The sequence below is a fragment of the Salvelinus namaycush genome, chromosome 18 (genome assembly GCF_016432855.1).
Source record: "Salvelinus namaycush isolate Seneca chromosome 18, SaNama_1.0, whole genome shotgun sequence".
Classification (NCBI taxonomy): Eukaryota; Metazoa; Chordata; class Actinopteri; order Salmoniformes; family Salmonidae; genus Salvelinus; species Salvelinus namaycush.
This window is the reverse complement of record NC_052324.1, coordinates 16,239,921-16,260,670: the sequence shown is the minus strand read 5'-3', so window position 1 is coordinate 16,260,670 and position 20,750 is coordinate 16,239,921. Positions and strand designations below refer to the sequence as shown.

At 42.5% G+C, this 20,750-nt stretch overlaps 2 protein-coding genes across 2 annotated transcripts in view; both read left to right on the top strand.

Annotated features, from left to right (window-relative positions):
- Positions 1-5,428, top strand: part of LOC120063151 (cytospin-A-like) — a 32,533-nt gene extending 27,105 nt beyond the window's left edge. The window contains exons 15-16 of the mRNA XM_039013341.1: positions 2,417-2,476; positions 4,316-5,428. Of these exons, the coding sequence (XP_038869269.1) occupies positions 2,417-2,476; positions 4,316-4,405 (150 nt within the window). The 3' untranslated portion in view covers positions 4,406-5,428. The remainder of the gene's footprint in view (positions 1-2,416; positions 2,477-4,315) is intronic.
- A 4,165-nt stretch (positions 5,429-9,593) lies between these two features.
- Positions 9,594-17,218, top strand: LOC120063150 (adenosine receptor A2b-like). Its single transcript, XM_039013340.1, has 3 exons — positions 9,594-9,799; positions 12,082-12,745; positions 14,111-17,218. The coding sequence occupies exons 2-3, from the start codon at positions 12,411-12,413 to the stop codon at positions 15,117-15,119; spliced, it is 1,344 nt and encodes a 447-aa protein (XP_038869268.1). The 5' UTR covers positions 9,594-9,799; positions 12,082-12,410; the 3' UTR covers positions 15,120-17,218.
- The last annotated feature ends 3,532 nt before the right edge of the window (positions 17,219-20,750 follow it).

Here is a 20,750-nt window from a genome sequence, read left to right as displayed (position 1 = left end):
GACTGGCTGGCGACTCTGGCAGCTCCTGGCTGGCTGGCGACTCTGGCAGCTCCTGGCTGGCGGAAGGCTCTGGCTGCTCATGGCTAGCGGAAGGCTCTGGCTGATCCTGTCTGGCGGAAGGCTCTGGCTGATCCTGTCTGGCGGAAGGCTCTGGCTGATCCTGTCTGGCGGAAGGCCCTGGCTGATCCTGTCTGGCGGAAGGCTCTGGCTGATCCTGTCTGGCGGAAGGCTTTGGCTGCTCCTGTCTGGCGGAAGGCTCTAGCGGCTCCTGTCTGGCGGACGGCTCATGAAGGCTCATGGCTGACGGGCGGCTTTGCAGGCTCAGTACAGACGGGCGGCTTTGAAAGCTCAGTACAGACGGGCAGTTCATGCGGCGCTTGGCAGACGGACAGGTCAGACGGCGTTGGGCAGACGGGCAGGTCAGACGGCGTTGGGCAGACGGGCAGTTCAGACGCCGTTGGGCAGACGGGCAGTTCAGGCGCCGTTGGGCAGACGGGCAGTTCAGGCGCCGTTGGGCAGACGGGCAGTTCACGCGCCGTTGGGCAGACGGGCAGTTCACGCGCCGTTGGGCAGACGGCAGACTCTGGCCGGCTGAGGCGCACTGTAGGCCTAGTGCGTGGTGCCGGAACTGGAGGTACCGGGCTAATGACACGCACCATCAGGCTAGTGCGGGGAACAACAACAGGGCACACTGGACTCTCAAGGCGTACTATAGGCCTGGTGCGTGGTACCGGGCTGAGGGCACGCACATCAGGGCGAGTACGGGGAGAAGGAACAGTGCGTACAGGGCTCTGGAGACGCACAGGAGGCTTGATGCGTGTTGCCGGAACTGGAGGCACTGGGCTGGAGACACGCACCACAGGGAGAGTGCGTGGAGGAGGAACAGGGCTCTGGATACGCACAGGAGGCTTGGTGCGTGGTATCAGCACTGGTGGTACTGGGCTGGAGACACGCACCACAGGGCTAGTGCGGGGAGCAGTAACAGGACGCACAGGACTCTGGAGACGCACAGGAGGCTTGGTGCGTGGTGTAGGCACTGTCTTAACCAGACGGCTAGCACGCACCTCAGGACGAGTATGGAGAGCGGTACCCGGTGACATCAACTCACCAACACGTTCAGTCGGACGGATGCCGTGCCTAAAGCACCAAACCAGTACATCCCTCATAACTCTCTCCTCCAATTTCTCCATTAACTCCTTTACTGTCTCTGCGTCACTCACCTCCAACTCCGCCCTCACCGGCTCCTTACGGTAAGCAGGAGGAGTTGGCTCACGTCTCCTGACTAACCCAACTACACTTCCCGAGAGCCCCCCCCCCCAAGAAATGTTTGGGTTTGACTTACGGGCTTCCAGCCTTGTTTCCGTGCTGCCTCCTCATATCGCCGCCTCTCAGCTTTAGCTGCCTCCAGCTCCTCTTTGGGGCGGCGATATTCTCCTGGCTGTGCCCAGGGTCCTTTGCCTTCTAGGTCGTCCTCCCATGTCCATTTCTCCAAATAATTCAGCCTCTCCTGCTGCCGCTGCTTGGTCCTGGATTGGTGGGTGGTTCTGTAACGGTTGTCCTCCTCCTCTTCTTCCGAAGAGGAGGAGTAGTGATCAGACCAAAATGCAGCGGGTTTTGAAAACATAATGAATTTATTAACTGCCGAAAACGAACACGAAAACAAACACTTGGAATGATTACAAAATAACAAAACGAACGTAGACTGACCTAAAACATGAGAACTTACATATAACACGAAGAACGCAGGAACAGGTACAGACTACAACAAACGAACGAACAAACGCTACAGTCCCGTGTGGTACGAACAAACATACAGACACGGAAGACAACCACCCACAAACAAACAGTGTGAACAGCCTACCTTTATATGGTTCTCAATCAGAGGAAACGTCAAACACCTGTCCCTGATTGAGAACCATATAAGGCTAATTACCAACGACCTAAACATAGAAACACAAAACATAGAATGCCCACCCCAACTCACGCCCTGACCAACTAAACACATACAAAAACAACAGAAAACAGGTCAGGAACGTGACAAATCATCCCCCTGTCCACTTTATCAGCGAAGTCTAGAGATCATGCGCCAAAACCAGATTGTGCAAGTTTACGTGAGTTGAAATTGCAATGGAAACCCATATAACTAACTTTTTTTTTTCGGTACATGGGAACTTAACTACAAACGTCATTTTTATCTGCACTACATCATCAAGCACAGCCTTTCATCCGCAACAAGTCAGTTTGATGGAAACATCTCTGGTGGGAAAATGCACATTGTTTTTATGCGGATTTTAGAATATATTTGCATGGAAATCTGTTGAAACTTAGCTATTGTTTAATCTTTTACAGTTGTCTCAATCTGTCATCAGGGAGCTTTGTAGTGTGTGATTGTGTGTTTTTGTCTCCCGATCTTTAGAGACGAAATTTCACACTAGCCTTCCAGGCTGCAGAGAGTGTGGGGATCAAGTCCACTCTGGTAAGATTCAAGTGAAAGATGAACTGAACTGTGAATAACAGAGGTGTTTTTCACATGAACATATTAAACATATATCTGACATGCTTAGAAATCCAGTTTTTCTAGAGAATCTTTCAGACTCATTTCACCTTAAAAATCACCGCACTGGCACATTGGTGAATTATGACCTGCTATTGTATTGCATATTCAGGATGGTCATTTTTTTGTGTGGGACTGAGGACTGTACTCACAGGCTCTTATAGGCAGACTCCTGTAGAGAAGATAAATATTTTAGATGAAATACTGCTCTCATCGTGCATATGTGCAGACTTGTAGCTATTTTAGTCCTTTTCACAAAATAAGTCCTCACTAGAATGTGCATTCAAGAAGTATTCAGACCCCTTCCCTTTTTCCACATTTTGTTACGTTACAGTCTTATTCTAAAATGGATTAAGTCAAATGTGTTCCTCGTCAATCTACACACAATACCCCATAATGACAAAGCGAAAAAAACGTTTTTAGGAATGTTTGCACATTTATAAAATACTAAAAACAGAAATACCTTATTTACATAAGTATTCAGACCCTTTGCTATGACACTCTAAATTGAGCTCAGGTGCATCCTGTTTCCATTGATCATCCTTGAGATGTTTCTACAACTTGATTAGAGTCCACCTGTGGTAAGTTCAATTGATTGTACATGATTTGGAAAGGCACACACCTGTCTTTATAAGGTCCCACAGTTGACAGTGCATGTCTGAAGCAAAAACCAAGCCATGAGGTTGAAGGAATTGTCCGTAAAGCTCACAGACAGGTCCCCAAGAACGCAGTGGTCTCCATCATTCTTAAATGGAAGAAGTTTGGAACCACCAAGACTCTTCCTAGAGCTGGCCGCCCGGCCAAACTGAGCAATCGGGGGAGGCTCGGTCAGGGAGGTAACCAAGAACCCAATGTTCATTCTGACAGAGCTCCAGAGTTCCTCTGTGGAAATGGGAGGAAACAATCTCTGTAGCACTCTACCAATTAGGCCTTTATGGTAGAGTGGCCGGTCTCTGAATGTCCTTGAGTGTCCCAGCCAGAGCCTGGACTTGAACCCGATCGAACATCTCTGGAGAGACTTGAAAATAACTATGCAGCGACGTTCCCCATCCAACCTGACAGCACTTGAGAGAATCTGCAGAGAAGAATGGGAGAAACTCCCCAAATACAGGTGTGCCAAGCTTGTAGCGTCACACCCAAGAAGAATCGAAGCTGTAATCGCTGCCAAAGGTGCTTCAACAAAGTACTGAGTAAAGGGTCTGAATACTTATGGAAATGTGATATTTCAGTTTTATTTTATTTTTTACATTGGACACATTTTCTAAAAACAAGTTTTTGTTTTGTCATTATGGGGTATGGTGTGTAAATTGTTGAGGGGGGGAAAACACGATTGAAACTATTTTAGAATAAGGCTGTAACGTAACAAAATGTGGAACAAATTCAAGGGGTCTGAATACTTTTCGAATGCACTGTATATCGCTGCTACCCATAGCTAGGTATAAAGCTGGCTCTGTGTGAGTTGTAAACTGACAGATTTGTTGTACGAGTTCAGTTAGATTCTGGAAATGGAAACCGCAAGCTCTAATTTTCTGAATTTATGCCACAAAAGCACATTTCTGACCACAGTTAATTCTAGTCAGGCTGTGGAAATCTGACCTAGACAAACAGCATGTTATTTCACGTTTTTTGTTTTTGTTTTACCGACATCTCGATATATATAATACAAAGATGAACAAATGGCACAGCCTTTTGTCTGGGCATGATGTAGCTTAATGACAAAGACCCTGTTTATTCAACTTGGTGTCATTCTCTGTTTTGCAGGACCTCAATGAGATGGCCAGTACTGAGAGACCAGACTGGCAGAGTGTGATGACCTATGTCACAGCCATCTACAAGTACTTTGAGACCTGATGTGATCTCTCCACCCAACATGGCAAGCACAACCTGCAGTCCAGCCTGCTAGCTCCTCTGACCTCAGCGCACCTCCAACACTTCAACTCGACATTCAACTCAGCTGTTATGCCTCACTTCACTGAGCCACCCTTCACCCCAACACCCAGCCATGCCGCACACCGGCCGCTCTGTCTCTCGTCTAGACGCCTTCTAGTTTGAGTCACCATAAGAAACGTTCAAATAAGCTCACTGTTGACTTCCTAAAGCTAATCATGGTTATTTCTATGATGAACAGTCTGGCATTTTTTACTGACACATTTAGTGTGATGAACACAGCCTAAGGGCACTTCAAGCACCTGTTCAGGGCCTGTTCTGTTTGGGATGCTATATTTACTCTTATCCATTACTGGATAACCCAGTTGAGGTGATCCTCAGTCCAGATTGTCTGGTTAAACCAATATGATCTGATCTACAATAAGAGCCTGCAGATCTACTAGCTCTACTCTCCGTGACCAGAGTTGGGGAACATGCTACATACTATCCCAGCCTTTGTGCCTTGCACCCGGCTTTGATTCTTCTAACCAAGTGGTTATCCCAAATGTTTAAGCCAAACCATACCCAGTGTGCAGTGTGTCCACCCTAGTAATCATGGGACACATTTTCTATGGAAATCAGACAAGGCATTTTTTGCTCCGTTGTCTTCCTGACCCATTGAACACTGTGAAGGGGCCTCTTCTATTATGGATTAAGTGCCTGTTTGATTTACATCGCTGGAGATTTACTAAGAGACGGTTGGAGCAAAAATTGCTAAATGAAACGTTTCAATGCTCCATGCTTTCAAAGCATCTTTGGAGGAATCTAAGTGAAGCTTTTTAGAAGTGATTCTGCAGTTCTATGAACACTAGCTACATCATAAGGGAAAAGCTGTCAGGTGCTCTCTTGGTCACCTGTAAGATTCAAGTTACAATTGAATGTGCTTTTGGACTATTTTTAGGAGAGTGATCATTGCTACGTTAACATAATTTGTTTTGCTAACAGAGACCAACTAATAGAAAACAATGGGCTATACAGAACCAACACAATGTCTTTCAGTGATCGTTTTCTCAAATAGAACTGTCTTAATCCTGAACCAAAAAAGTAATTTGCTCAAGTGTCCTATCTATGTGAAGTCAAGGGCTAGACTTGCCAAAAGTCCTAGCTCTTGGTGATTTGATTGTGGTAAATGTTTCCCCAGCATGTTGAGTCTCAGGGTTGGATGTTCTCTTGTTGTTGTCATCAATCATGATAGGGGAAGAGTTTTTGTCAGATGCAGAATGCATCCGTTTTGCTGCTGGAGCCAAATGTATTAACACATTGTTCGTTTTGACACATTACTTCCACCAACAGCAGACTGAAACTCCCAGGATTGGTCACAGTCCAGTTGTCTTGAACTGTAAGATTTTTGTGTTATCAGAGACTCTGAGCTCAACAATGACTAGGTTATTGTGTGTGTAACCTAACTCTGTAACTTGATATACTCCATCTTGCTAGTAACATTTAACATGGGGGAGGGGGGGGGGGGTGCAAATACTAACTACAAGAAATGCACAAGGAACTCATAGGTACATTTTATATTTGAGCTTTCTTCGTGTTATCACTTGCCACCCAATTGACTTTATTGATAAAGCTGTACTAACACTAATCATGTGTAAATCAATTCTATGTAGTTTACATAGTCACCAAGAAAGATATTGGAATGAAGAATGACTGCGTTATGTTATTGAGCCTCTGCTTATTAAAGTTTGTGTGGGTTAATTAGCATGGTTTAATCCACCGTGGAGTGTAGTGATGCAAGTGTTACAAATGTTAATGTAAACTTCATATAATGTGAATCTATGACTTTTCATCACACTGCTGCACTGATGTCTCTCCTAAACTCATAATGTATGATGACGATTTGCCTTTCATGTGGTCCCAACCACACTCCTGTATCATTTCAGAATGGTACAGTATGCAATTGATACTCCCTCGTTGGCGTACCATTTTGGCTTAGGCCCCCTTACAGCTATGATCTAACACACTCGCATGTGACCATAACTTTTGTAGGGACAACATTTTTCTGAATATATTTAAAAGCACATTTGCACCTGTCTGCCTGACAAGCCACCTTCCCCCAGCTGTACAGGTGCACTGCATGGTGTTTGACAAAAGCACAACTTGAAACACAAGTGCTAGGTTTTTTTGTGTCGATCAGTGTGGTTGGCGAGTAAGACTGGGCGGTTAAATGTTGTGTTGGTAGTCCTTTGTATGGATAAATACTCATTTGTGAGAGCGCATGTGCTGTGACTGTTATTATTATCATTATCATGTACGGTATTTACTATTGAACAGTGAGCACAGTATGTCAACTCTAACTAATGTATTTATGATTCCCATTGCTATACTGCAACCCGGTCTTAAATTTGATTTGCATAGGATCCAAACACTAGTTGGTCTGCAATTATTCTATTATGTGAAGCTTCTCTGCGCCTTCTTGCCAAGTGTTAAAAATGGAATCTCTTGATCATGTCCCAATGGACATTGGTATTGATAAGTGGTCCTTCATGTTGTGGTCTATGAGGACTGAAACCTTGCCCTAACATTCTACTCAACTGTACAGTGTAGACAGAATGTAGTTGGCCTAGTAGATAATACAATGTGTTAAAATATCAGGATGATACCATCTTGACATATCATCACCACTGAAGAACATTGGTCTGGTTTGCTTGAGTTCATTCAATAAGTTGCTCATATTTTCCATGGCTTCTGTATTTCGCTCTGCATTGTCTTCCGTTTCTTTCTACACTACATCACAAAAAATGTGAAAAGAACTTAAAGCATGTTTTTATTTTTACGGGTCCGTTAGAAGTTAATTCTGTTTACTTGAAAGGTTGAGTTTTTCTAAGCTGCATTCTTTTGGTTATTATTAATGGTGCCTTTTGCCTACAAATGTATGTCATTCTTGCCAGAGTTTTACTTGGTAATAAGGAGGCCAAGAGACCCATGTTTCCTTTTGTCTCATTCTGTCTCTAAGTCATGATTGCCACTATATTAATTGCCAATGGAGTATCTTGAAGCAAAATGTATCCTGTTGATTGGGTAATGATAATATCAAGAGTGTGGTGTAGGGAAGTGAGCCAAATGCACATTATGATCATCAACAATTGGGCAAAAAAATTAAAAGGCTTATCTGTATTTATATTGTTTTGTTTTGCAGACCAGTAATATTAAAGAATCATTGCAACAGGAATGTGTTATGTTTTGTGAAGACATAAATGAATTTGCCATGTGGTTAATTCAGTCATATCCTGCTTTTGATAGAGTAAGAGGCTATGATTTAACTGTTGCACTGAATGTATTATCAGATTACTGGTCTGAAGTTAATGAAGGCACTGATAAACAAAAAGCATTCCTTGCTTGTGAAACAGGCAACACTAATATTAACTCTACTCTGTAGGGCTAGGGCATATTAAAACTACTGGGATAATTTAGATCAAATTAGATTGTGATGAATGAAGTGTTTCATTCAGTCCGCTAGCCTGTGGGATCTGGAATACAGCAGCAGCCTTTGTTCTGATAAAGAGCGATATATACACTGAACAAAAATATAAACGCAACATGTAAAGTGTTGGTCCCATTTTTCAAGAAGCTTGGGCCACTCTAAAATGTGCCGTTGTCACACAACAGATGTCAAGTTTTGAGGGAGGATGCAATTGGCATGCTGCTCAGGAGTATTTCTGTATTTTTGTTCAGTGGAATGATGCGATAAGACCCAGATTCACCCAAATAAGCAGTTTCTCTATGAACTGTTTGGTAACTGTTGAACAGATAATGATTTGAAGGTTTTAACAAAAAAAAGTATATTTTATTGTAAAGACAGGATTCATATCAAAGTGAACCCCTCAGTAATGGTGTATTATTTTAGTTTGCACACAATACAACACAAGTCAAGAGGATAATATGGAGATTAAAAAATATTCTGATTTAAGACCTGAATATTTCCAATATGCACAATCAAATGTGAACTTTAGCCAGTGATCTCATTCCCAAATCTTTGGATAATATCTGTTCAAATGTCAAAGATGAAGTCCATAGCCTGTAAAGTCTATTACTAACATGGCAAATATGACCAGATGGGAAGATAGGTTTTACAGTGTATACCAGATGAAGAGCTCAATCACAATGCTTTCCGTTCCATGTGTTTTATTCTGAATAACAAATCAGCCAAAACCTTTTTTTTCTATGTTAGGGTTGTGCGGGTCAGCTGTTTGTTCACCTGAACTCACCACCAGTTGCTAATTTAACGCAATGCATGGTATATCTGGTTTTCTGCAGTGGCCATACAGCATTTACTTTGAGATGGAGCCTCCAACCATATTTTCAGATCAAGCATAAATTGGCTTTAACCCATCTACAACGCCAGACTATATGTGATGAAGTGAAGGCCTGCAGCCTACCCTAAAAGTAAATTCATGCTTGATCTGAAAATGTGATAGGAGACTCCATATGTGTGACGCAGAGCCTCTGGGTGCATGCAGAGGCCAAATTGAGCTCCATACCGAATTGCCATGCGCCTCCCAAATGTTGTAACAATGCGGAGGGCACCTTATAGGTCTACATTGACATGATTGGTTGACGGTAGGTGGGAGCAGCTGGTCCTGTATAAACACAAACTCACTTCGTTGACAACTTCCTTCACAACAGCTCTGCTCAACTCTGCTTCTGGCTTAGCGCAAGAAGTATGAATGCACTGAATTCTGCAGAGGCCATATCACTGCAAATGCTGCATGATGCGCCTTTAACCCGCACATTTAAATGTAGAACATGCACTGTACAATTGTCTTAAACATTTATTGGAACAATAATGTTTTTCTTCAAAGTTTCATCATTTATTTATTGAATAGGCTATTTAGGCCTATTGAACAGTAGTCTAATGTTTTTCTGAAACAGAAAATCTCAAATAACAGCGTAAATTAACACCTTACACATGCTTTTGTGAAAAATAAATCCTATTGAAATAAACTCCGAGATTGTCCTCTTTGCCTCAGTTGATTGATGTAAACATTTTCTGCCCAAGTTCCCAAAAGCATTTGGCTATCATCCTATGTTGTGCTGCTGGGGTCACGTGTCAGTCTGGTCCGCCTGTGCGATATTGAACTGAAGAGAATCGGTTTAAGCATCAGTAGTCAAACAGTGGTAGCGCACAAATTGCCTATCAAATTACGTTCCTCGGCTATGATCCTTTACAAAGCGCGTTCTATCTGACGCCACTTAAAACGTATGCCTATAATATGAATTACTTTATTCGAGCGATGTTTATTGACATGATGCAAACTATTTCTATTAGGTTGTGATTCATTTGGAATAAGACACGTCGAGGGATACATTGAAAAGGTACGTTTTTTAGAAATTGAAATAGGATTAGAATAGCATTAGATAGAAGTCCAAGGGTTTGTATTTCTATTTAGAGTATTTTATTTAAATCCAATTAATGAATAGCCTAATTAAATATTTTGAAAGTTTATGCAACAGTTATTGATCCTGGTGCGATCAAAATAATTTTCAGCCAGGTATACAGAAACTGGACAGTAGCCTATGCCAAGTTTTTTTTTATGGACAATTGTGCTCGGTACATTTTGGGGAGTCTTTGGAATTACTTTATGGATTTCTAGACATTGTATTTACACAGATGATCTTGTATGTTCTGGTGTACTCCCTCCTTTGATGGAGTTACAGGAGAGAGGCGAGAGAGCTAGGTAACAATACTGTCACTTTCTGGTAAGGATAATGTTTATGGGTTTGCCAGGTATAGGTTTCCACATGTGAACAGGATGTAGCAGGTTTTACCACGATGATTTTACTTCTCCAGGTAATCTACTAAAGTGCTTTCTGGGCAAACAGTTATACATTAAGCTGTTTATGTGCACTTATTAAGGCCCTGTATGCTCAGTTGGTTTGTATTCATGGACATTATTTGAATTCCTTTACATTTGTGTCAATCTGAAACATATAGTACCTTTCAATTGAGATATCAATGCACTTCGAATACACCCCTTTGGTTTACATCCAACCACCAGGACCAACTGTTGAGCAGAATACTGTCAGAACTCTTGTTGGCTACAACTGTTGAGAAACATTTCAGGATGGAATATAAATGTATTTAACATGATTGACTATTCATGCCCCTCAAGTGCTGTCAAAGAGGACAACTGAAATACAGTGTTATTACCTAGCTGTTGTAAGGTGACTGGGACAGGGTCACACATACTGTTCACATTGAGATATCACTTCTAATCCAGTTGTAACCTTTATATTAAATGTACCACTTTGCACCTTCACTTGTGACTAGGTCTGTGTGATGGTGAACATAATTATGCCTCGTCCTTTCTCACATGCAGTATAGAAATGTAGCCATATTAGGCTTTCTACATTGTCAAAGGGGTTTTCCTACAGAGGACTACCCTATGACTATTAGATCTGTCACTGTTGGGTTACATGTGGTCAAAGACTGACACAATTTGCAACTGCCTCTTTTTGCGCCTTATACTGTATGTGTGTGATAAAGGTTAAACAGTACGGAAACTTACACAGTGACTGAGATCGGTCTGAAAAAAAAAAACTCAGTCCCACCAAAAGGGAAATGTTTCTGAGAGCAAAGGCCTTTCAGTTCCAGCACAGCTGCTATCTCCTGAAACAATGAGTAACCTTCAAAAACATCCTTGGCTTCACCGTGGGAATTCTCCTCCATAAACATGATGAGAGTTCTGTACGGAAGGAGCTTGGAAACCTCTTCACTCTCACATACAATTCCAGGGAATTCAGTGTTGCGCAGTGACCTCTGCGCAACACTGAATTCAGTGTTCAGTGTTGCGCAGTTGATTGACAAATTAGACCTAATTTAAAACAATTGTTGAGTGTATATTATGCCTGCTGTATTCTCAAATTACATTCTGCACTACTTGAATTGTTTTTCTTTTTTTGTCTTGAGCATGACGACACCCATCTAACAAAATCGAAATTATTAATTTGGTGTTCTCATAACCTCATTTAGTGAATCTTTCTCTGGACGTCCTCAAGACTCCTCTCCCCTTATCAGGCAGGGGTTGGGCAATCTCATGGGGACATATAGAACATTCCGGTCCCTGAAGCATATTGTTTCCTCGCTCTGGTACAGCTGACATTTAACTCACTGGGATAGTAGCTCCATAACTCCATCGTGTCATTCTGACGCTGGTTATATTTCCCCTGCCCCCTGGTTTACAGTTCAGTGACTGTTGTTAATGGGGTAAAGAAGAATTGGTGGGAAGCCAGTTATCATGTGTTAACATGAACACTGCAGTTGCCCAGGTACTTTAGTGGGGGGACTATTTCAGATCTTGATGTTGGTTTTGGATCGAGTATGAATGATGATGAACAGCAGTTTTATGGGGAATACAGTACAGTAATGTAAAGTAAACACTGAAATTGTTACTTTACAGTGTATTTTACTTGCTACATTGGAAATTCCAGTGTATCATGTCAAATAATACACCGTCAGATTTATTGTTTGACTTGAAACGTGGTTAATATTTGATGGAAATGATCATTGTAATATTCATTGGTATTTTCTGCAGTCATTTCCTGTTTCGGCATTCAGCACTTCCACTTTATTCACTCTTTCTTCCCTTTATCTGCAGCAGTATGACACTTGTGATCACTTCCTGGCTCAGTCTCAGCCCCATTGGAGTTTCATGCTAAATCGTGCAACAGTGAAGAACTTGAGAGGAGAGCACCAGACAGGACAACGGATACGATAACAGAAGGTTGGACTGCTTCTCTGACCACCAACTGTGGGACTTCTAAGAGGCTTTAAGGTGAAGTGGTCTCAGTGTTTGGAGAGCTCAGCCCTAGTCCCAGGCAGTGAGTTAAGCCCTACAGGGTCAGGCCACCGCTACCAGCCTGCAGCTATGGACCTTGAGGAGAGTGGTCCTCCTTCCTCCTCAGTGACCTCGCTGCTCCTCTCACCATGCTGAACGATGCTTCCTCTGTCATCTACATTGTGCTGGAACTGCTGATCGCCATACTATCCGTGCTGGGCAATGTGCTGGTCTGCTGGGCCGTCTGCCTCAACAGCAACCTGCAGAACATCACCAACTTCTTTGTGGTGTCCCTGGCGATGGCAGACATTGCTGTGGGAGTGCTGGGTATCCCCTTCGCCATCGTCATCAGCACAGGCTTCTGCTCCAACTTCTATGGCTGCCTCTTCATTGCTTGCTTTGTGCTGGTGCTCACGCAGAGCTCCATCTTCAGCCTGCTGGCCATCGCCATAGACCGCTACATCGCTATCACGATACCTCTCAGGTCAGTTCAACATTGTATGAACATAACAGAGAATGTGCTAACATGTTGCTGCCGTCATGCTGCTTTCCTCTCTGAGAGTTCAGACCCAATTACGGACAAAGCGGTTAGACATTAAGCTTTGTAAAGATTTTCAATGTACCCTATGAGGTTGTATAGTGTTATTGATTGATTTGCATACCCAGGTTGCAGGTACATTGTGTAGTTTTCACGCCAGTAGCAAATAGCAAAAAAAATTCTGAAGTAAATCTTAAAACCTGTGAGTTATTTTCAGAATAGAGCAGCAGAGGACCGTGCTATTTTTGAATGAACTTGAAATCTTTAGCCCAAATGGCCAGATGAGCTTTTTTGATTTCCTCAGTGGATCCAGACATAAGTGGAATCTCCTTTGACTACGAGTTTATACAGACCATGACCCCTCTTCAGAACTATACACATGTCAAAAACGTTAGCCGTTTAAACAACTTGTTTATTAAACAAATATAAATTACATTATGCCTTGAAATTAATTAATAATCAGTAATTACTTATACACTTTTTTGATAGTGTGTGCAGACTTATTGCATCCAAGATAGTTTGTTGTTCTGAGTTTAGGGCTGTTGCTGCATCTCTCATAGCTAACCTTTGAACTTTAACATCTTGAGAATGTGGCAGAAATAGGCCAAATAGCTTAGCTGTTCTCTCACACTGACTGACAGACACACTCGAAATAGACGTTCCTTCCAAATGCTAACATTTTGTTTTTAAGCATCTATTTTATTACTTAAACGAGATGTTTTCCCATAAAAAAAGAGTGTGTGAATGATATGCCTATTATAATGTTTATTATTTAACTCACTATCCCTTAACCTCTGGGAGAATCTAACCCTCCAGAGAGACAACTCATGCTCCCCAAGACAACAGAGTATGTTTGCCTCCAGAGTGGCACAGTGGTCTAAGTCATCACTACAGACCCTGGTTCGATCCCAGGCTGTGTCACAGCCAGCCGTAACCGGGAGACCCATGAGGCGGCACACAATTGGCCCAGTGTTGTCCAGGTTAGGAGATGGTTTGGCCAGCTAGGATTTCCTTGTCCCATTGCTCTCTAGTAACTCCTTGTGGCGAGCCGGGCGCCTACAAGCTGACTTCGGTCACCAGCTCGACGGTGTTTCCTCCGACACATTGGTGCGGCTGGCTTCCGGGTTAATTGAGCATTGTGTCAAGAAGCAATGCGGCTTGTGTTTCGCATGGCTCTCAACCTTCGCCTCTCCCGAGTCCGTAGGGGAGTTGCAGCGATGGGACAAGACTATAACTACTAATTGGGGAGGGAAAAAACCCCAGAGATTGTGTGTTTTACTAACAGAGTCCATATATTTTTTGTTCCAACAGGTACAATAGCCTGGTGACGGGCCAGCGTGCCAAGGGGATCATTGCTGTCTGCTGGGTGCTGTCCATCATCATCGGCCTGACTCCAATGTTGGGCTGGAATAAGTCCACTGAGCGCCCCAACAGCACCTGCTCCCCAGGCCTGATGGAGTGTCTGTTTGAAGAGGTGGTTGTCATGGACTACATGGTCTACTTTAACTTCTTCGCCTGTGTGCTGATGCCTCTGCTGCTCATGCTGGTCATCTACCTGCGGATCTTCATGGCAGCTCGGCATCAGCTGAAGCTCATAGAACTGAAGGCTGTCCACGGGGGGAAGTCCCACTCCACCCTGCAGAAGGAGGTCCAGGCAGCCAAGTCGCTGGCCATCATCGTGGGCCTGTTTGCCATCTGCTGGCTGCCGCTGCACATCATCAACTGCTTCACCCTGTTCTGCCCTCAGTGTGCCCGCCCACCCCTCTGGATCATATACGTGGCCATCATCCTCTCCCACGGCAACTCGGTGGTCAACCCCTTCATCTATGCATACCGCATCCGGGAGTTCCGTCACACCTTCAGGAGGATCATCCGCCGCCACTTCCTGGGCCTCCACCGCCGGCAGCTGTTTGAGAGTGGTGGCAGCACTCGCACCTCCACCCACAACAGCGTCTGTGGCTCAGTGAGGGTTAAGGCCAACTGCCTCAGCTTCGACCTCCACACCGAGCACAACACCTGTAGCTGTGAGAGCCATGTCACACCTGCAGGGGCCGTTCTGACCTCAGCGCCCATTCACAACCACCCTCTTTCCGTGATTAGTTTCCACAATCACAATGTGAGCCCCCCTCTGCCACAGCCTCTCATACAGACACAGACACAACCCTTATGTCATCCCCTGCAGTATGGGGACCACCAGCAGTCTCCTAAAGGACCGGAGATGGAAGAGGTAAAGGACAGGCAGGATCTCTCCCCTGTCCAGGTCAAATCACTGTTCTATAAACATAAAACCTGCTTCACCAAGCTTTCTGGGGTGTCCTGATGGATACAGAATTGGCGCCAGACAGCTACTAAGGATCCCTTAACACCTGGCCTTTTGTGTGAAATTACTCAGATGCTCTTATTTTTTGGGAGTCAGCTCTGAGTGTAATGGTAGATTACTGGGTAGGCAGGCTCACAAGCTGAGGATCAGAGTTTGGATGTATCGCATGTTATCTAGATGGCCCAATGCCAAATACTTGGAGGCATTCTATCAGCAGGGATTCTAATAGTGGAGCCGAGCTTCTACACAAAGGCAGGCATACAAAACAAACTGTATATGCACCATTTATTTTGTATTTCAATTGGACCTTTCAGCTTCTTGAAGCAAAAATCGTTGTAGTTATTTATAGCAGAAATGTGACTTGAATGGTTCAATGTGATTCTGTTTATTCTCTTGGTCTGTGACGTCATGTGGTGCTTAGATCTGAAGCTTCACAATTGACTCTTGTTCTTTGCCACCTAGTGAGGCCTAAAGAAATAACATCGACGTGATTGGATTACTCTTGTGTATTTGGGGATGGCAGGGATGTTTCAAGCGTGTGAAAAGGGGACAGTACTACTTCATTGATTTAGCATGTTTGTGTCCCATATAGATGGACGTGATGAGAGTACATTTCCTTTAGACGTTCAGGCTTATGATCTTGCAAATGTATGAATGCAACAAAGCTCAAATCTGCCTAGCTAAGAGTTTTTCAATGATAATGGTTTTAAACTATTTTGAGGAGGATCTACTAATCTACCACTGTGCACTTTCTCTACATTACACTTCGTTCAACTTGTCTAACTGTCACTTTCTCTACATTACACTTCTTTCAACTTGTCTAACTGTCACTTTCTCTACATTACACTTCTTTCAACTTGTCTAACTGTCACTTTCTCTACATTACACTTCGTTCAACTTGTCTAACTGTCACTTTCTCTACATTACACTTCATTCAACTTGTCTAACTGTCACTTTCTCTACATTACACTTCGTTCAACTTGTCTAACTGTCACTTTCTCTACATTACACTTCGTTCAACTTGTCTAACTGTCACTTTCTCTACATTACACTTCGTTCAACTTGTCTAACTGTCACTTTCTCTACATTACACTTCGTTCAACTTGTCTAACTGTCACTTTCTCTACATTATACTTCTTTCAACTTGTCTAACTGTCACTTTCTCTACATTACACTTCGTTCAACTTGTCTAACTGTCACTTTCTCTACATTATACTTCTTTCAACTTGTCTAACTGTCACTTTCTCTACATTACACTTCGTTCAACTTGTCTAACTGTCACTTTCTCTACATTACACTTCGTTCAACTTGTCTAACTGTCACTTTCTCTACATTACACTTCGTTCAACTTGTCTAACTGTCATTTTCTCTACATTACACTTCGTTCAACTTGTCTAACTGTCACTTTCTCTACATTACACTTCGTTCAACTTGTCTAACTGTCACTTTCTCTACATTACACTTCGTTCAACTTGTCTAACTGTCACTTTCTCTACATTACACTTCTTTCAACTTGTCTAACTGTCACTTTCTCTACATTACACTTCGTTCAACTTGTCTAACTGTCACTTTCTCTACATTACACTTCGTTCAACTTGTCTAACTGTCACTTTCTCTACATTACACTTCGTTCAACTTGTCTAACTGTCACTTTCTCTACATTACACTTCTTTCAACTTGTCTAACTGTCACTTTCTCTACATTACACTTCGTTCAACTTGTCTAACTGTCACTTTCTCTACATTACACTTCTTTCAACTTGTCTAACTGTCACTTTCTCTACGTTACACTTCTTTCAACTTGTCTAACTGTCACTTTCTCTACATTACACTTCGTTCAACTTGTCTAACTGTCACTTTCTCTACGTTACACTTCTTTCAACTTGTCTAACTGTCAGTAGCACAAACCTGTGCAGATCCTTCAGATATCACAGACAATTAAATGGTACAAATAAATAATGACATACACCTTATATTTTTTACTAAAATGACTCTCTTGCAAGTGTTACATATCTATGGCATTCTGTGCATTCTCACATTTCGGATGCAATGCATGCAGCAATACCTCCTGTCCAAAAATAAATATATTTTTTAAGTAAATCTGTTTTTCTGTTTCCATGTTGAACTGTTTAAGTATTACAAGTACTGTACAGTTTTCCCAAACATGAATTAATAAGTGCAGAGAAAGCTCCAGGGCTCACCGTGGCTTTGCTCCCAGAAGGGAGGAGTTTTGGACAAAGGGAAGTGAAGCTCCATAAGAGGGCTGGTCAGTCTGTGGAGGGGGCAGACCAGACCAGATGGGCCATGGGATTTATGTCCCCTATTACAAACTGTGAGTCTGATTTCTACAGCTTTCCCAGCTTTTATCCAAATTCCCGGATGATTCCAGGTTACGGGGCACAGGGCATTCTCCTTTTAATGTCCTCCCAGGGGCTTCCTGAAATTACACTGTGGTGTTTTTTAAAGATGCTACCAGCATAATTTACTGGTGTTTTCTACACAACAACATCCTGACTCTCACCCCCTTTCTGACATGACTAAATAAGACTTCCACAACTCATCCTTTTAGAAGTGGCCATTCTGGCCAATATCTCTTTCACTCACCACTTACTTGTTTAACAATGCCATCCTCACCCAAATGTATCTTTACTGTACTAACCTCTATATCAACAGTATACTGTACCTGTGACTGGAGGGTAATTTTTGAAATGTTTATTTAACCTTTATTTAACCAGGAAAAGCCCTTTGAGACCTAGAGTCTCTTTTTCAAGGGAGACCTGGCCAAGAAGGCAGCAACAATCAATACATTACATAATTAAAACATACAACAATACAATACAACACAACATGATCCAGCCTAAAAAAAAGCATTTACACTCCTCCGTAACAGAGTCTCCCATCAATATTTAAATGAATTCAGTAGCTCTAAGATATCTAGATGAAGCATGGATTGTGGATTATTCCATGCATCTGGTGCACAAGAAGAGAAGGCAGTCTTGCCTAATACTGTGAATGTCCTGGGGACTTTAAGTAGCAACCAATTAATGTTACAGACATAGCTTCCTTCCTGTCATGACTCAGTGATCCTGATACTGTACATGGTTTACTGTACATTTGGCCATGAAAAATGGTGCTCACTGAACAAGGCTAATCTAATTTTCTCACTGAGTGGCTCTATAGTGCCTCATTCACTGGCATGTACAATCTATCAAGTGTTAGATGGTCTGGTATTCTTGTCTCATCTGATTGACAGTATCATTTGAGCAGTAACAACGCACATTCTCTTCATGGTCGTACAATGGGAAAGAGTTGATTGATAGTTCAGCGTTGATGGTTTAATCATGACCCTTTTCGCACTAACTCTCTTCATTCATTTATTATCTGTCCTGTTGCCTACTCACTTTATCCTTACCTATATGTACATATCTACCTCAATTACCTCGTACCCCATGCACATTGACTCGGTACTGGTACCCTGTGTACAGTATATAGCCAAGTTATCATTACACATTGTGTATTTATCCCTCCTGTTATTTTTCAACTAATTTTTTTTTCTTTTCTATATTTATTGTTGGGAGGGACTGTAAGTAATCATTTCACTGTTATTCTACACCTGTTGTTTGCGAAGCATGTAACAAACACAATTTGATTTGATGTAGCATACAAGTCAGCAGGACGTGCCGTGAATGGACTGAGGTCCTCAGATGATCTCCTGTACTGGTCATTGTTATGGTGTTATGTGCGGAATGTGTGGAATGTATTAAATACAACTTGTGTGGTATTGTGAAATAAGAGGAAAAGCTCAGATCCCTGATCCTAACGTTTCTAAACAAAAGACAAATCATTTCTCTCTTAGATTTGTTGTGATGATGCGAATGGTAACAACTGGCTTGTCATTATAATTCACTAGGTAGTAGAGTAGCATTGCCTCTACGTGTAATGGTCAGTCTAATCCCAGTTAGTGGTCGGCTGACAATAAACCCGCTAAGTCATCCCCCACAGTATCTAAGTCAGACCTCAGTGTTCAACAAGTAGCAGTAAAAGCCAGAGGACTTGTGTGTCTGTGTGTTGACTCCATGGAAACAAACAATAACACTTCCCTCACATAAAAGGTTCTGTCTTCTCTTCTATTGAAAGGAGAGACGAGGGGGAGTCAGATGGGTTATCAACCAGGGGGAATGTGCTTTCGATGTGTGTATAAGACAAACATTTTTGCTTGCTCTGCAACAGTTCAAAACTGTTTACAGGTCTGGCTTTAAAATGCCAAATGGATAACGTATCCTGTCAACTGTTGGTTTACTCAGAGCAACTGCAGAAGCAATTTACAATGGCCTCCTCAGTGCAGAAGCTTAGTCACTAAGTATGACAGTAGTCAACAACATAGATTTTCTTTTTTTTGTTGTTGACTATTGTGGCACTGTGTGCTAAGCCCAAACTCATCACTCCTTTGGCTCTATGGAAGAGGCGAGTGCTTCAGATACTTGTAGCAACATTATGGGAGGTGGCTTTAGAGGTCTGGTCTGAAGCGTTTTGTGTAGAGACAAGGTGAAATGTTTGTCACCGTGCAGTTTGGAGGTAAGTGAAAGAGTGCTATATCATCATCATCATGATGGAGTATAATTCCATCATCTCAATGGAGGCCAACAGCTGACCTCTAATGAAACCTTCGGAGACCTATGGAGATATAAACAGATCATTTGAGAATAACACATTTAAACATTAGATGTACTTTTGTGATGTACGATGTCATATGAATGTAATACAATGTTATAGGAAATGTACAAACGTACTTCTCTTCTCTTACTTTGAAAGAGGGCCAAACAGAACTGTTTAACCTGAACTGCAGGGTGATAGACTTCATCCACAGTTTGAAGGAGAGATGTTGTCTGGATTCTCAAGGTGCAGTTCCGTACATCTCCCACAGAGCAGAATCATTTACAGTTGAACTTCAGATATGTTGTATTAGATTCTTTATTCAACCTCAGAAGCACCTGATAGTGTTGTTTGTATTTGTATTTATTAGGGATCCCCATCAAGCTACTCTTCCTCGGGTCCAAACACATAAAGGCAATTGCATTACACATAAAACAAAATATTTAAAACATTATTTTAAAAAGATAAGAGTCTGAAAGCATGATACAAATACTATTGGATATATATTATACAGTACATTTCCGTGTGCGGTTATATGCACATGGTATCTGTGCCAATGACTGGAAATTATAGAAACAGCCTGCCAGATTGTTTCCTGACTGAGTAAATACCAATAAGTGAAAATGTAATAGACAGAGAGCCCAGTGTAAAGGTCACATTACAGATGTACTCTACAGACTGTGTGGATCTGATGGACAGGACAGGGGAGCTGGTGAACCTGAGTGAAAAGGAGAAGAGCATGGAGCAGGCCAGCAGTCTGATGAAGGAGAGGCACAGCTATGTTCTCATACGCATCTGCAGTGAGTCTCTCCAAATATAATAAACGCACTAGGCTGTGTATGTCTAAAGAGCCCATTGGATCAAAGAGTGGTTTCTCACATTGCCTGCTCTACACACGATTACTAGGCCTACTAATATGTTATAGATAGGTTGATAAGGCCAGGCACCACAGGCAAAAATTGTGATTTTGCTTGCATTT

Bases quoted from the DNA above. Each gene is read 5' to 3' on its own strand.
- LOC120063150 (XM_039013340.1), top strand. From the start codon at position 12,411: ATGCTGAACGATGCTTCCTCTGTCATCTACATTGTGCTGGAACTGCTG. The intron at 12,746-14,110 runs GTCAGTTCAACA...TTGTTCCAACAG, and splicing joins GCTATCACGATACCTCTCAG to GTACAATAGCCTGGTGACGG.